At 42.9% G+C, this 17,314-nt stretch overlaps 1 protein-coding gene across 1 annotated transcript in view; it reads left to right on the top strand.

The window, feature by feature from the left end:
• Window positions 1-17,314, top strand: part of map1ab (microtubule-associated protein 1Ab) — a 46,418-nt gene that overhangs the window by 26,314 nt on the left and 2,790 nt on the right. The window contains exons 3-5 of the mRNA XM_062461496.1: window positions 6,741-6,823; window positions 7,100-7,237; window positions 7,409-17,198. Of these exons, the coding sequence (XP_062317480.1) occupies window positions 6,741-6,823; window positions 7,100-7,237; window positions 7,409-17,198 (10,011 nt within the window). The remainder of the gene's footprint in view (window positions 1-6,740; window positions 6,824-7,099; window positions 7,238-7,408; window positions 17,199-17,314) is intronic.

Raw genomic sequence — 17,314 nt, 5'->3', positions numbered from 1 at the left:
TCAAACCTTTCCAATGACTGTAGTCTATGCCAATAAAATCCTGTTTTAGCTGCGCATCATTTTCAGCACCAATGAAAGCCATTGCTCACATTGCTACGTCATCGTCATCACTGTACGTGTAAATTTAAACATAGCGTGACTTTTTTGGTACAGACATGAGTAATGGATGCATCGAACAGATTACCCGTTTACAACCTCTATACAACAGATTCCTTGAAATCATGCGACAGCCAACTCTGGAAGCTAAAAGTTTTATTGTCAGCTACCCACTGCTCGGTGGGCAGTGATCTGCGGTCCGGCACTGGTCCGAGGCCCGGTCGTTAGGAACCCCTGCTTTAAGGTAAACATAAAATTCTGTGAAAACTATTTTTCTTTGGGTAATGTAACCATGGTGAGAAGAGAAGTGGTACGGCCAACCGAAGACACATTAAGGTGTGCGTGTGTGTAAGAGCTGCCCTCTGACAAGCCTAAATTTAAGCCCCCAGGGAACCAGAGGTGATGTCATTTTTGGCACAGTGTTGCTTGACCTCCTAGACAGAGTGATACAGAGCCAATGTCCCACGCTGGCTCTTCTCAGGCTGTCTTGACTTAAACTGCGCAAGGCTCCTTGCCGTCTATGCTGCCTCAGTCCTCTTTTATTGTTTCTTTCTTTTTTTCTGCCTTTTTGTCTGATCTCTCTCTTTCTCTCTATCTCTATCTGCCTCTCCTTCCCTACCTATCTTTTTTGTATTTCTTCCTTCTCCTTTCTTTCTTCATTCCTTTTATTGGCATCTGGTTTCATCACTATCATCTCTGCTTTTTATCATCACTGCCATGTCCTGTTCTGTCTTCTCCTTCCTCTATGCTCATATATCAGTCAAGGTGACGCGGGATGTTTTTGTCCTTTGGTACAGTTATCAGGCACTGTGTCCTTGTTATAGGTACTGGACAAGCAAACTCATTACATCCTCTTCTGGACCGACAGTCTACTAATTGCAGTCTTCATTACTTTGTATAACAAAACAAGTCAAGACCTAAGGTAGACAATTCCATAGTAACTCTCTAAGACTTTAAGATGTTGCCCAGTGCATCGTATATGTTACAGATGCCAGTTGGCCAGCCTATGTTTGTCTGCTATTTCTGTAGTAAATTCTATTTGGGTTTGATTATCATTTGAGATGTTTTTGTTTGCTGCGGTTATTTCTGTTGTGATGATTTCTTATTGTTTGTGGTGACTATTGCATGGTATCATTTGTGTGCTGTTGTATTATGATATGTGTAATGCAGTGTTTGGAGACAACAAGGATGGGGGGAGCGAACTCCCCACAGTGACGCAGCCCATCACTCTTAATTACTTCTTCCATTGATTGGTTGGCCACTAGCAGGGGCTCCTTTAAAAACCAGGGGGTGTCTCTCTTAGTGGTCCTTTGGCGATATACAGCTCTGGAAAAAATTAAGAGACCTCTGCACCTTTTTCTTTTCTTTTCAAATAATTAGATAAGGAACGTTTTGAGTGAAGAACAGAAGGGTTCAACTTGCAGTGACCTCTTAAATTGAACCCTTCTGTTCCTCAATCAAAATGTTCCTTCTCATTGTTTTTGGAAAGGGAAGAAAAAGGTGCAGTGGTTCTTAATTTTTTTCCAGAGCTGTAAGATGTGGTCTAGACTGGCCACACCCACTCACAGGTAGAGGTCTGAGATTGTTCTGACCAGCTGCGATTAACATTGGGGCTTTAAATGGCTTAGCCGTAGAATCATTCAGTGTTGCCAAATCACAGGACTAGGATTAGTACCAGGAACTAGGACATTGGCTTCCTGTTAGGGGCAAGGTGTCAAGATGTGGATTGTTCAGTATGATGTGGTAGAGACATTAGAATGATCAAGTCTAAGATACATTTTTACTCAGTATACAGCCCAAATAAGCAGTTAAATGCGTCTTTACTCTTCATTAAATGAGTGATTCAAAAATGGTTTTGGTGATCGCAATTTGGATTTTGGATTTATAGCTTATAGGTTATAGCTTATAGGTTAGCTTATATAAACTAGGTTACAATATCCCAATCTCTCAGGTTATTGAGTTTGTTTTTTGGTCTAGTATAAGTCTTCATTGTTCTGGGAAACTGGCTGTTTTATGCGGAAATGATACATGACACACGTTAGTTAGGTCATCAAGTAGGGTAGGTCTGCAGTGCATACAGTCTCAGCGTTAACCAGTGATTTGCCTGTTACTGTAGACCACATTGTAGTTTAGATTAAAGTGGACTGATGTGTAAAGTCTGGGTAATTAAATTTTCATGTATTCTATTACCTGGTCCCCCAAACTATCTTTAATTTTCCAGCCTGCTTCACAATAAGGTTAGATAATAGTTGTCTGTCCTCAATGGGAATGAAGCCACATTAGTGAAATGAGATTAGCAGCACTTTAACCCTGTTTTGATGTCTGCTTCACTCAACCGTTGTATACTCTGATTTGTTTTGAGAAGGTTTAAGTATTGGGTTCAAATTCGATACCTACTGTGTTCTTATTGGTACCAAACAGTAAAACACAAATCCCTTGTACGAGCGAGTTAGGACTGACGGAAGCAAACAGGATATTGCATTCAAGCCAACCAGTTCCTTGCTGTGTGAATGCCTCTTGGAAAGTCCACTCCTCTGTGGTATTGTCACATTACAGCACCCTATTTCCTTATATTTTATGTGTACTTGGGAGAATGCAATCTTGGCAGGCTACCATAAAGTTAATTTGTATGCAGGTTGATGCAGTCTTTTATCACTTATTTGAGGGAAAGATCTTCCAGGTACCAGATTTACTGCTTGTATATAGTTAAGGGAGGAGCTGTCCCTAGTGCTGAAGTCATGCTCGTCCAGAACTCACTGCAGTGTGTCATCCTCACGTGGAAAACTATGGCAGGTTACTGCTCATACAGTGTATGACTGTTCATACAGATATACCTAAGCATCAGAAAACCTCCAAGCTTCCAAACACCAATTGTTTATAGGTTGTGTAATCTCAATTTTAGCTGAAGTGAAGCTTAGTGCAACATGACACAGGAGTTTGACACCATCTCCAAAGACCTAGAGAGTTTAACAATTTTAGTTATCTTTAAATTCCTTGAACTTCCTCTCACTCCCTCATGCTAAATGTGGAGCAGGCTATCTGGAGCAGTGCAGTGGCTGGGCTGTTGTAGATCAGTGCTCTGTTTCATCTGCTTTTAACAGTGCGCTCTCATTTTGGGAGTTCAGATGTGGGTATTTATATCAAGCAGGTCAGCAGAGGTAGTGGAGAACTCAGGAGCAACTTGCAATTCTGTCGGAAAATGACCTTTCATCCTTTGAGTCTACGAGTTCTGAAAAGTCAAGTGAGTGTGTAATGAAAGCTCCTGAGGTCCTTCTGTCAAATCCTTGTGCCAAACTGTAAGGGTCCAAAGTCAACGTTGTCTATTAAACTTTGAACCTCAGTACAAGTGTGTACTGTGTGATCTTGAATCACTGAATTTACTTGAATTAATTGTGTTTTCACCATTTGTGGCTTGTTTTTTTCTCTACGTTTATCAAAATTTAGTTCACCCTTGTACACCGGCTAATTAGATGCTAATGAAGTCCTCAGTGAGCCTGTTTGATCTCTGAGAACATAAGCCTTTTGCTGAGCAAACTAAAGAAACAAACTTGATGACCTCAGAGATTCTGAAGACAGGCTGACAGGAAATGGTGCAGAAGTGAGGAAGGGGAAAGGAAATAGAGTACTTCTCTAAAAGTGCAGAAATGGTAGGATGGTGACATAACCACAAAACATATTTGTTGTGTCTTTCACTTTCTAAGCTGTGGATTTTCAGTATGCCTTTGGTGGAATGTCACTTTCCATGATCTGATTGTTTCTCCTCCTCTCAGGGATTCCAGTAAAAGGAAGTCAGAGAAACAAAAAGAGGACGGCAACTTGGCTGAACATCCTGCTTCTCAAAAGGACTGTTTAAACAAAGCCGAGCTAGCAAAGCTGTAAACTAAAAGTAGGCCTTGGCTTTAAACCGGCAAATGTTTGATTTGGTTTGTCACACAGTATGAGATACATACTGTGTGACATGGCTAGAAGTCATTTGAAATAATGGCTGACCTCTTAACATTGTTTACTATCCATTTCCTTGTTTTGGTGGAATGTTGTCAAAATTTTTACTGCCCTTTTCATCGGTAAATATATGTTTCTAGTGCCTCTTATTTTAAGGCTTAGTGGAAAACCAATTTCAAAAGGGATGGATTCACATTCTTCTTTGGACATGAAATTGGAGTAGGATTTGCAACAATTCTCCAGAATGGACTTTCAGAACTGTGACAGTTGTTTTAGCTGCTTTCCTAATTAGCAGAAAGAGGCTGAGTAGTGCTACATGTAATTTAACCCATTTGTTCTAAGACTGACTGCATGGACATTTTAATCATAAATGATCATGATTATTGCTAAGTAAATATTTTACATAGTGGGATAAACAAAGCCAGCATCTAACTTTGATGAGGAATTCTCACAGTATTCGGAGTGCCACTGCATTTTTGTTTGTCTGACCCATGTAGATGAGAGTGCTAGCGACTGACAGACTCTTTGTTGTTGGAGTATCACAGTGTACCAGTCTGCAATGTCAGCGAGGGGTCATCTTGTTGCCAGGAAATAGCAGCTGATGCAGTCTCCTTTGCACAATTTGACCTGAGAAAGCACATTGGGCGCCCATAGGGAGGTGCTGTCTCTCAGGGACTGCACCTTGTTATGTGTTGTTTGATGTAATCCAATTATTCATGCAACTGTCAACATTTATATCAACTTGTATGTGATGTGTTGTGTTATGTGCATTCTGCTATGTTTTTCCACTACATGAACACAGGTCAATTAATAAAGTATATATTTCAGCTTAGCACCATCCAGTAAGACCTCCCCTGCCTGTAGACAGATGAAGTGAAGTGGGCAAACTCTCATCAGTTGCTACCCAGCATGCTCCAGTGAACAGGGCTCTCTCTGGGTATTGTGTACTGTTGTATGATACACAGAAAACTTTACTCTTTTGTTGTTGTTATTCTGCTATTAACTGATGGAATGAGGGCCATTGGTCAGTTGTGCTGCTGCAACACTTCTTGCCTCATCAGTTTAGTTGCAATGCATCTCTTAAACCAATAACTAGTAAGAAAGGTCAGTGTGGTACAAATAAGTTGGTTCATTTCCATAGCCAGTGCCAGGGATTGCTTTGGATGCTGACATATTCAAAGATTCTGTATACATTTTATTGTATTCCATCTGCAGCTGAATTTTTTAGCAAAGAGCGTGTGGCCCTATGCTTCATAACTGGAGCATTACTGTTTTTCTTCAGTTTAATATTATTTAGCTATTTTATTTCTACTGCCAGTTTGGGGATATAATAAGAACCTATATTACAACTCCTGGCTCATGATCTTTGGTGACATTTCATACTTAATACTACTTTCATTCAGAGGAATGTCACCTATTTACCAGGTGATTATACAGTACTATACTGAGTCTGCTGTAGGCCTCCAACCAATGACAATCAGTTTAAACTGTCATGCCATAACACTGCACTGATTACTTTGTTTTCCTGTGCACTGAAAATTTAGTAAACTCCATTTTGGATTTCCAACTTATAATGTGTTTACTTAAACAGATTAAAAGTATACCTTCTTTGTCTATTGCGAGTCTTGAAGGTCATAATATTGTGATAGGCAATCCTGATCTTTTCATCTCTGAAATATTCCTAATACATGACCTGGCAGATGGCTAGTAAACTAAGAGAACACCATTTTGAAGCAAACAGACATTGACATGGAAGACGATGGTAATGGTGCAGCACTGCAAACTCAGGGGATGCATGGGAGATCCCAGTGGATGGCAGAGTCACAGAGATCCCTATATTATTAGCCTGTTCTATTTATAGAGTATTGGTGTTGAAACAAAAGGGAATTAAAGCTTATCATCATACCTCGGTAAAGACAGAAATGCTGACTAATTCAGTAACTCCTTTGATTATGCATTGAATATCCTGTATTGTGTTAGTTAAATACTCCATCAGGTTCTATTGTTTCCTCTTTAAAGCAGTGATTTATTAGGATGTTGTAGTGTTAGGCATAGCATTGTACTCTGTCCATAGTTCTGACCATCAACCCAGACATCAGTTGCATATCAACTTCAATATATCGAAAGCTTGCTAATAAAATGGATCCTTCTGCATAAAGGATATGTTGCCATAATATGTTGCCATAATATGTTGCCAACTGTGTGTGACTACTGGCCAAATGTTATGTTACAAAGTTATTATGGTTTACATTGGACATTGATCCATTCCATTGTTTAATAGTAGTTTTTTATTACGTCTACTCTAAAAAGCATGACTTGTTTGGTACTTCAGCATTCATTTCAATAGTCTGGCAGCAGACATGGGTGACCTATTTCCTTTTCCAACTTTTGTTCTTGCATTGACGCACGGTGGGCTGTCTCTATATAGTGTCTGCCCCACATACAGCACAGTGCACATTGCCAAATCCCTCCAAAGAGGTTTTCACAGATAAACTCTGGATGCTCTCTTACAGGATGTCTTTGGGCAGACAGCTTAGAGACCAACAACATTTGTATTCCCTTTAAGATGCCAACATGCACCAATGTTAGTCTCTGTCTGTTTAGAAGGATGTGAATAATCCTTCAAACCAACCACATTAAAGATGTTGGTAAAACGTGTCTGGCTTCTTCAGTCATGTTATTTCACTTTTTTCCCCTTGAAGGACAAAGGACTCTCCACCACAGAAGTAATGTCCTAGAGACTGTCGTCCTAGTCAATCCCTCTGAGGACACAGTTTCTTCAGAGGTGTGTGTTGAGAATCACATTGCATGTCATCAAATAAAATCACAAGCAATGTCACAGAGGGCTTCAAAGATTTCCATAAAACTGCACCTGAACCATGTCTTACAATTTTGCCACATTTAAAACAGCTGTCAATCAATCTACTCTTCTTTGGCTATTATAGTTATCAAACACATGATTTTCAGAAAAATATTTTCTCTTTTTAAACTTTTTAACACAAAGGTTATATATGAATTTCCACCTTTAAATTAGCTCTTCCCTGTCTCTCCATTTGCCCAGATAAAGACTCTAATAACAGACTCAGCAGGACACAAGCTTCTGGTCCTGAGTGGACAAAACTCAGACCACGGTGCTCTTCTTCTTCAGAGTGGGGCTTTTACCTATCAGAGTTTTTCACAAGTCTTTTCTGATCCTGGGGTAAGCTGTCGGTAAAAAAAAAACATGGTTTATAGTCTTGTTCACTGAATTGCTAAAGTGTACATTTGTAGGAACACTGATAGATCAAGAGACTGTTTTTGTTTTGTTTACTACTGAACTGGAATTAATCAGACTGAGCTTGGTATGTGTGCTTCTCATTTTCTCTTGTAGGTCAGAGATTTGCTGGGTGCAGCATCCCCCGATCAGCGTGCAAGACTTACTGTGTTCTGTCGTGGGGAGGTGGGCTGGAGCTCCCAGGGCCAACGGCAGCACTTACAGGAGTTCCTGGAGTACAGACTGAACCCTGAGCCTGCACTTCCCAAAATGGAGGGTGTCACAGAGTTCACAGAGTACATCTCTGATACAGTTGATGTCCCATCATCGTTTGACCTCCTTGAGCCTCCGACCTCTGGGGGCTTCCTGAAACTGTCTAAGCCTTGCTGTTACATCTTTCCTGGGGGGAGGGGTGACTCAGCCCTGTTTGCTGTTAATGGCTTCAATATCCTTGTGGATGGCGGGTCTGAACGTAAATCTTGCTTCTGGAAGCTGGTCAGACACTTGGACCGCATTGACTCAATTCTACTGACCCATATCGGGGCAGACAATCTCCCAGGCATCAATGGGCTGCTTCAAAGGAAAATAGCAGAGCAGGAGGAGGAACAGTCACAGGGCTCCACCACCTACAGTGACTGGATGAAGAACCTGATCTCTCCAGAGCTGGGTGTGGTATTCTTTAATGTTCCAGAGAAGCTGCGAATGCCAGAATCAAATCTTAAAGTCAAACGCAGCATAGAGGAGGCCTCCCTCACCTTGCAGCACCTTAGCAAACTAGGGATTAAGCCTGAACCTCTCTTTCGTGTGGTTAGCAACACCGTTGAGCCTATAACCCTATTCCACAAAATGGGAGTAGGCAGGTTAGAGATGTATGTTCTCAACCCTGTGAAAGACAGTAAGGAGATGCAGTTTCTAATGCAGAAGTGGGCGGGAAACAGCAAAGCCAAAACAGGCATTGTGCTTCCTAATGGTAAAGAGGGAGAAATATCTGTACCGTACCTGACATCAGTGACAGCTTTAATTGTATGGCTTCCTGCCAATCCTACAGAAAAGATTGTCAGAGTACTTTTTCCTGGAAATGCACCACAAAACAAAATCCTAGAAGGACTGGAGAAACTGAAGCATCTTGACTTCTTGAGATATCCAGTAGCCACACAAAAGGACATAGCCTCAGGGGCTCCTCCCACTGTCATCAAACAGACCAAGCTAAAGCAAAGGGCAGATAGCAAAGAAAGTCTCAAGTCATCGCCCAAGACCACTGCAAAGGCCTCGAAGAAAGATGCGGATGGACAAGATGATGTATCGGTGGCTACGGAAGCAAAGAGTGACTCTGTATTGGACAACAAAGTAGAGAAAAAAGAGGAAAAGAAACCTTCCAAAACACTCAAATCTAAGACGGATGTTCCAGAGAAGAAGAAACTATCTAAAGAGAAATCTTTGAAGAAACATTCCAAAGAAAGGGTAACAAAAATGGATGAAAAGAAAGACAAAGAAAAGAAAGAGATAAAGAAAATCAAGAAAGATGACTCAGCTAAAAGAGAAGAGAAAAAAGATGGCAAGTCTAAGGAGGACAAGAAGAAGGATACATCTAAACCTGAGCTGAGAAAGATTACAAAGCCTGACCTAAAGCCTTTAACACCAGAAGTCAGAAAGACCCTGCACAAGGCTAAAGTCTCAGGGAAGCCCAAGACTTCAAAAAGCAAAGTCAAAGCAGCAAAGGGACAGGCTGCTGAGTCAATGCCCGAGGAACAAGCTGCAGAGAGCCTCCAACCTGAACCAACAGAAGATGTGGCTGCTGAAGGCACATCTATCCCAACTACCCCAGACGATCTTACTAAGGATTTTGATGAGCTGAAACAAGTTGCTGTTGTTGCAATATTATCAGAGCCAACAGAAAGTGTTGAACCCACGTCAGAGTCATTACCAAAAGAGAGCATTCCATCTAGTCCCACTCTTGAGGATGTGGAAGAACAAGACAAAGTTTGTAAAACCCCAACAGGCACAACATCACCAGAGAAGGAGGCATCATCAACAGAAATTGAAGCTGATTCAGAAAACAAAGAGAGGGTACAGCATGAAGATGAATTACAAGCAGAAGATCTGGAGAAATTTGAGGATGAGGGAGCTGCTATTGAGGATGATGAAGAAGAGGAGGAAGAAGACCAAGCTATGGAAAAAAGGACTGAGGAGCAGGAGGAGGAGGAAGAGGATATGGGTATTGGGGAGGAAGAAGATGAGGCAAAGTGGAAGGAAGCTAAAGACATTGGCCTTGATAGGAAGCATGAAGAGGAGAAACTGGAGAAAGCTGAAAAACTCACAGCCAAGGTAGAAACAAAAGAAGAGTTCAGACAGATTCCATCGAAGGGGGAGAAGGATGAAGAGCAGGATGATGTAATTGAAAAAGCTGAACTGGAAGAGGTTGAGGATTTAGATGCAATTGCCGATGAAGAGATCAAAGTTCAACCTGAGGAGGTAGAAAAAGATAAATTGCCCCAGGTGATTCCTGGTGCCAAAGAAATTGAATCAGATGATGAGGAGGGGTATCTCTCAAATGTGGGAAGCGCTACAGTTCGCATCACATCAATGGCTCAAGGAGCAGCTGCTGCAGAACCCATATCTTATATTCAAGACGAAACCATTCCAGGCTACTCAGAAACAGAGCAGACCATCTCTGATGAGGAGATTCATGAAGAGGCAGAGGACAGGATACCACACCTCCAGTATGAAGTAGGCACATATGACATCTCAGTTCCAGATCAGACAGGTTCTTTTGAAGCCATCCATGGTATGAGAGAAATGCAAGCAGCAGCTACATCTGATATGACTGCTAAAGGTTTCATTGGTGCACAGGATCAAGTAGTTTCTGCGTTCACAAACATTGTTGCTGCTCCGTTGGCAGAAGAAGAACATGTTTCTTCAGCAACATCCATCACTGAGTATGACAAACTGTCCTCCTTTCCCACGTCGATTGCTGAAGACCAATCTGTAGCATCAGTCACTGCACCTCAGACTGAGGGAACTGGCAATATCTCTCTGCTCCTGGACACTGTAAACAGTGTTCCTATGGCAATCCCAACTGAAGTCACTCATGGCAAAGATTACCCACACTCTGCTGGGACCATCTCACCAACATCTTCCTTAGAAGATGACAAGTGTTTCAAGTCATCACCCTCTGATGAAGTACACTCTACTGCCTCTGAAATCAAGACAGAGGGGAAGGTTACTGAGGCTCATGAGGAAGAGGAAGAAGAGGAAGATGAGGATGATGACCAAACTCCCAATATTGACATTTCACTTGGGAAACTCCAGGAGAGCTATGGGTCTCCTCATCTGTTCCAGGATAAAGGCAAAGGGACTGAAAAACTCCCTAGTTCTATGTCTCCTGTATCTAAACCTATTCAGGATTCAAAGCTATCTGAGGAAGAAATGCAAACCTCTGTGGTGCCTGAGACAATCGCAACATCAGCGGTTTTGAAACCCCTCTCACCACAGGTATCTCTTTCAAAGCCTTTCAGCTCAGACTCAGTTACTTCAGAAGGTGAGGAGCGTTGCTTCAGTCCTGATGATAGTACTGTGAAAATGGCCTCTCCCACACAGTCTGGACCCCCTAGTGCAAACCACTCCCCTCTTCGACAGTCACCTGTGGAGGAGAAAACCAAGGGGTTTCCTGATCAGGAGCTGCACGGACAGGAGAAGAGCCATGAGTTTGCAATCAGACGAGATTCTGAGTATGAAAAGAAAGATCTAGTCGAAAAAGAAGATAAGAGTCAAACATTCGGTGTTGACATCCATGAAGGAGATCTACCCAAATCAGATTGTCTGCCATCCTTGGATAAATATCTCAAAGATGACTCCCAAGAAAAACCTACAGCAAAGAAACCAGAAAAGGACGTTTGGTTCTCTTCCAAAGATGAGAGTGAGCAAAAAGAAGAGATTATGCCCCTTGCCTCTGCGTTGGTTGCAGGAAAAGATGAATCTTCAAAGTTAGGTAAAGGTTCTGTAAGAGAGGATATTCCCCAGGGGAGTGCAGGCCTTGGACACAGTGGTGATGGGGAAGATGAAGAATCTAAATTGAGCCCTAAAAGAGCATTTCTAGATGAGAAGGAAAGTCGCTTCCTGGATGATGATGATGATGATGATGACGGTGATGATGATGGTCATGATGACACAGTTGATGTAAAACAGGTCATCAAGGAAAAGAAGACAGAGAAAGAGGCCGAAAAACATTATATTTCTGATGTCCAACCCACCAAGGAAGATGAGGAGAAATATACATATGGGACTAAACCCAGTGAGGAAGAAGAGAAAGAAAAATATGCTTCTGATGCTAAATTCATTATGGAAGAGAAAGAAAAGGTACTACAGAGTGACGATAAAGAAAGAATTGTCTCTTATGAATCCGTCCAAGTGAAGGAGGGAGTACTTAAACATGATATTTGTGAGGAAGGAGCTACACTAGAAGAGAAGAGGGAGAAAGAGGGAGGTGCTTTAGCTGATTCCACCAAGGAATCAGGTGGCCATCTTGGGTCTGAACCCCAGAAAGAAGATAAAATAGAAAAACATGTGTTTGTAGCTGAACCCACTACAAGAGATGGGAAAGAGAGGGAAGATGCTTGTGATGCTAATAATGCCAAAGGAATATTGGTGAAAGAATACACTTCTGATGCTGAACCAACAAAAGGGGAGAAAAGAGAGGAAGAAGATATGTGTGCTATTGACAAGGTGCACAAGGAAGGTAAAGAAAAGACAGATAAAGTCAGTCAAGAGGAGATGATGGAGAAAGACAAAGAAAAAGATGACACTCATGTGGCTGAGGTTAGCAAAGAACAGAAAATGGAAAAAGAGGAAGAAAAGGAAGTTGAATTTCAGGATATCAAAGATGAGAAAAGAGAGCAAGAATGGGATAAGGATGACATCAAAGATGACAAAACAACAGGAAAGGATAAGGTTAATGTACAAATGGCTGATGTGTGCAAATGTGAGGACACTGAGAAAAAAAAGAATGATTTATATGAGGGTGAAGCCATCAAAGAAGAAAAATGGGAGAATGAGGAGTTGCAAGAGAAGGCCACAAAACAACAAACAATGCTTGCAAAACCAGGCGCATCAACTTCAGATCTCACATCTACGTTCCAGGTTCAGTCCTCGGATGAAGATAGGGAGGAAGAAGAGGAGGAAGACATTCTCATGGGTGCTAGACCCCTATCCGTAGAACCCCCAAAATCTGACCATGATGCCTCCTCAGACCTGCTCTTGACTATATCTTCACAAAAGGCCTTTGGTGAGGAAATGAAAGAATTCACCTCAGACAAGACCACTGGATCAGTACCTTCAATAACAACACAGGCACCATCTATTGATGAAGATATCAAAGAGCAGAGCAAAGAGAAACGTGGAGTCTATGAACCAGATGAGGATGTTAAGAAAACTGAGACCATGTCAGCACCTCTTTCCTCACCAGAGCTCAAAACAGACATATCCATATCTAAAGAAGAACAAACATCTGGTTTGTTTACTTCTAAAGAGGAATCTGTCTCTGTGACTTCAAAGGTAGAAACAGTCTCAGACGCCATAAATACAGAAAAAACTATTTTGTCAGCTTTATCAAGTACCGACAGCCAGGCTTTGAGTTCAACACTTTCAAGCACAGATAGCCAAGCTAGCAACAAGGAACCATCTCAACTAGATACATTGCTGCCTTCTGTGATTACAAGCACACCAATATATCTGCAAGAAAAGAATATACAAGTTTCTGAAAAAAAAGATGATAAACCAGGCAAAGAGGCTGAGCGTGAAATGGAGAGAGAGCGAGAAGTGGCCTCCCCGGGACTAGCACAACCTTGTTCATATTTCCTACTGGACAAGGATCCTCAGGAGGTTCCAGAGACGGTGACTGAAGCTGCGAAAGCAGACGGCATCCCTGAGAAAGTGGAAGGTCTTGACAAAATTATGTTAAAGAAGGAGATGGTCAGTGTGACATTACAAGAGGAAAAGCAGGCCTCTGGTGGTGCATCCAAATATGAACCATATGAAAAACCCATCTCCAAAGATCATGACTCTGACTCTAAGGCAGATAGTGAGAGCTCTGTAGATCTTGGTCTGTCAGTAGACATTGGTATTGATGACAATAGGAGAGCTAGCCAGTCCGAGTCTGGAGAAGCTGCATTCTACCCAGAGGAGCAGAGCGAAGAAGAACCATTGTCTTTCAGCAGAGTTGATTACAGCCCAGTGTCTCTAACAGAGAATGGGAAAGGCCTCCATTATAGCCAAAGTGCTTCCGCTGCATACAAAGACAAAGAGAAAGGTCAAGAAGAGGAAAGTGAAAGAGAGGGGAGACCAGACACACCTTATACAGAGAGGACAGAGACTCAAGACAATAAATGTAACACTGCAGCTGAGCCATGTTCATATACATCCACTCTTAAAGAGGATAAACCTGAGAAAGCTGAGACAGATATGGATAAAATAAAGGATGGCACTGGTTCACCCCCTCACACATCTACTGGAGGGAAAGATACGGCTGCAGCACCTGCCAAAGTGGAAGACTGCAAATCAGACTACTTGAGCACTAAGGAAATGTCATGGAGTCAATCTAACCTTGCTGTCAAAACCTTAGATACTGCTATGCCTTTTGAAGATGTCCCTGAGAAGGAGACCACAGAGAAGAGCAAAGAGAAGGACATGGTGTCAGCAGAGCCCATGAAAGACAAAGATGACACTTCAGACTCTGAAAGAGAAGGATCTCCATCTGGCCGATACTCACCAGCGGAAAAGGACAATTTACCTCATCAAGCATCACCTCAAGAAAAGGATGTCAGCGAGAGAGCCTCTGTGCTTGCCTCACATTCAGGACAGCAAATTGATGACAATGTCCTTGCGTCTGAGTATACTCAAATAGGCAGCACAGTTTCTAGTAAATCAATGGCTGGACATTCAATGACAGATGCTACTCCTGCCAGTGTAGATAAAAGGCTACTTGTAGAGGGAGAGGAAGGTGATGATGACGAGGATGAAGAGGAGGAAGAAGAGGAGGCTAGTGATGTAGATATGGAGAAAGGGGCTAGAGAGCAATCTGAAAAAGAAATGGGCAAATCCACATCTGATGATGCCACCACCTCTAGACTTCCTGTTACAAAGCAGGAAGAGAAGGATGTGAAGTCTATCTCACCTAAACCCTGTTCCCTGGCAGGGGAGGATTCTGTATCAGCAACCACAAGCAGTCCTCTGCCTACACCTTCAAAGCCTGAAGGAACTCCTGTCCCTTCTGGCAGCTACACCGAGACAGAACAGACTGGATTTGGGGAATTGTCTTTTGGTTCTAAACATTTCTATGGCGAGGAAAGTCAGTCTGTGTCAAAAGAGGAGAGGAAAGACAGCCCCGAGCCTTCAGATGCCAAAGGAGGCAAGTGTTACAGTCAGGGAGACATTGGAGCTGAAAGGCAGGCAGCCCCAGATTTTGCAAGTAGGAAAATGGAGGAAACTGCCTCCTCAGTTTATGTATACACTACTACACCTTCAACATCACACTCCTCTTCATCATCTTACAGTTTCTCTTCATCTGCCTCAGCCTCTTTTTCTACCAGCCATCAGTTTGGAGAGGAGGGGGGAAGCTCCATCACAATGTCTAGTGTTCCCTCTAAGATGGAATCTGAGGGAGCCTCCTTTGAGTATTCCTCATTTAAAGATGAACACTCGTCTGCTATGGACACAACCCTATCAAGCTCTGGGGGGATGTCAAAAGATGACTACATGGAGATTTCTGAGAGACTTACACCTGCAACTACTGCATCAAGTCTCACTAAATACTCTCCACTCAGTCCGTCCGAAGAGACCAAACCATTCTCACCAGTGCTGTCTACCCCAGCTAAAGATAGTACTGAACAAGAAATCAAAGTGTCAAGCCCAAAACTGGACAAAGATCACACCTCAGAAACGTTTCATAAGCTAGAAATGACTGTGGAAACTAACATTTCAACTTCTGTGGGAGAAACATTGTCATTGAGTTCCCCGCTGATAAAACCTACAGAGGTCTTACCCACTTCAGGGGAACTCTTTGATGTGTCTCCATTAACAAGAGCTGACTCATCTGACAAAGAATCTCAGGGGTCAGCTGGCAGCAAAGAACAATCTGACTCATGTGAAATAGAGGGAGGCTCTCATCCATGCCGTATTGGATGTCAAAAATCGACAGTGACAGTGCAACAACAGGGTGTTTCGTCAATGTCATACATCATTGAAAGCATGACTATTGCTGATTCAAAGGTTGTCACAGTCACCTCCACCTCCACAACAATATCTAAGTCTGATGTTGGGGCACCATCAAAACAGTCAACTGAAGGATCATCTATTGAGGTCAGCATGAGTTCCCTTAGTGGACCTAACACGGCCTTGTGTTCCTCAATATACATGCCTCAAACTGAGTTCATAAAAAAGGATACAGAAAAGCCAGGGAAGAAAGACATTGATGCCTTGAAGGAGGACAGCAGGGGGCCAGAACAGAGAGAAAATGAAGAAGAGAAAAATACAGAAAATAAAGAGAAGGTTGAGGAGAAAGAGATGTTGGGAGAAAACAAAGACAAAGATGTAAAAGTGGAGGAGAAAAAAGAACAGACTTCCAAAGACAGTGAAAAAAACAGAGATGAGAAGGAGGAAGGGAAAGAGAAAGCAGATGAGAAAATGGTTGACAAACAAGAGGAGAAAATCCAGCAGAGGCGGAAGAGTAGCATATCAGATTGGGAACTACTACAGAGGCCAGATGGTTGTCCAAACACACCACCTCCAGGGTATGAAGATGAAGAACATGGTGCAGGACAGTGGGTACCCCCTGCCCATTCTACACATCAATCTTCAGATGAACATGCCCATTCTACAGATCCAGCTTCAGATGAACATGCCCATTCTACACATCTAACTTTAGATGAACATGCCCATTCTACACATCCATCTTCAGATGAACATGGCCATTCTACAGGTGCATCTGGAAGATCAGATGAAGTATCCAGCCGCCCCACAGATCTGCAGATGGAGGCCACCTTTTCCCCACCTGGGTACTCCTCTTGTGAATATAAGCACCGCAAAGGAGAACTGTCTCCATCCTTCATCAACCCAAGTCCTCATCAGCTCTCTAGTGATGATGGAGCTGAAGAGAGAGAGAGTGATCACTCTCAGGAGGGAGAAGAAGACGACCGCGAACAACACTCGGTCAAGAGGAGGTCCCACAAGCACAGGCGCCATCACGTTCAAAGCCATCCAGGAGATGCCAGCGACGGGTTACGCCAGCCTCCTGGCACTACATCAATAGGACTTGGGGTAACACTAGCTGGGGAGGAGACACCGCCTACTTCAGCCAGTGAATCACTGCCCTCGCAGTCGGACGACTCCGACGTGCCGCCAGAGACAGAGGAATGTCCATCCATCACACCTGAGGGAAACCTGGATTCAGATGAGGATGCTGAGCACCTGCCAGTGGACAAACTATCTGCCTCTGGAACAGGAGTGGGTCACCATCCCCCCTCTCCAAGATCTGTTCAAAAAGCCCACGACCCCCCTCCAGCACCAATGAAAGACCCCCTCCCTCATCCTCCACACCCGGACGTGTGTATGGTAGACCCAGAGGCTCTTCCCAATGAACAGAGCAGCACAGAAAAACTGATGAAGAAAGAGCATAAGACCACCAAGGGCTTAAAAAAGGGCCTAGGCAAGCCCAAGTCGGTCTCCCCAGCCCGTAAGAGGTCCTCCACCCCAGTGAAGCAGACCTCCAAGGAATCCTCACCCCGATCAGCCTCTCTGAGGAGGAGGGACACAGATAGAAGCTCCAGGTTATCCAAGATGTCTGAAGGCCAGGGATCCAGGGGAGATATATTCAACCCAGGGAAAGGACTGGTCAATGGAGTCAAAGGCAGTTTAGGTAAGCACAGACAATGAAAATCGATATCTAAAGTAAAGACATGATCAAGCTCAAATTGATTTAATTTATGTCATTAGACTTTTTCATATAGAGTTCAACTATTTTACATCTCTGTT

The sequence above is a fragment of the Osmerus eperlanus genome, chromosome 5, assembly GCF_963692335.1.
Source record: "Osmerus eperlanus chromosome 5, fOsmEpe2.1, whole genome shotgun sequence".
Taxonomy (NCBI): domain Eukaryota; kingdom Metazoa; phylum Chordata; class Actinopteri; order Osmeriformes; family Osmeridae; genus Osmerus; species Osmerus eperlanus.
Note: the sequence above shows the minus strand (reverse complement) of the source record. Positions and strands in the feature narration are given on the sequence as shown.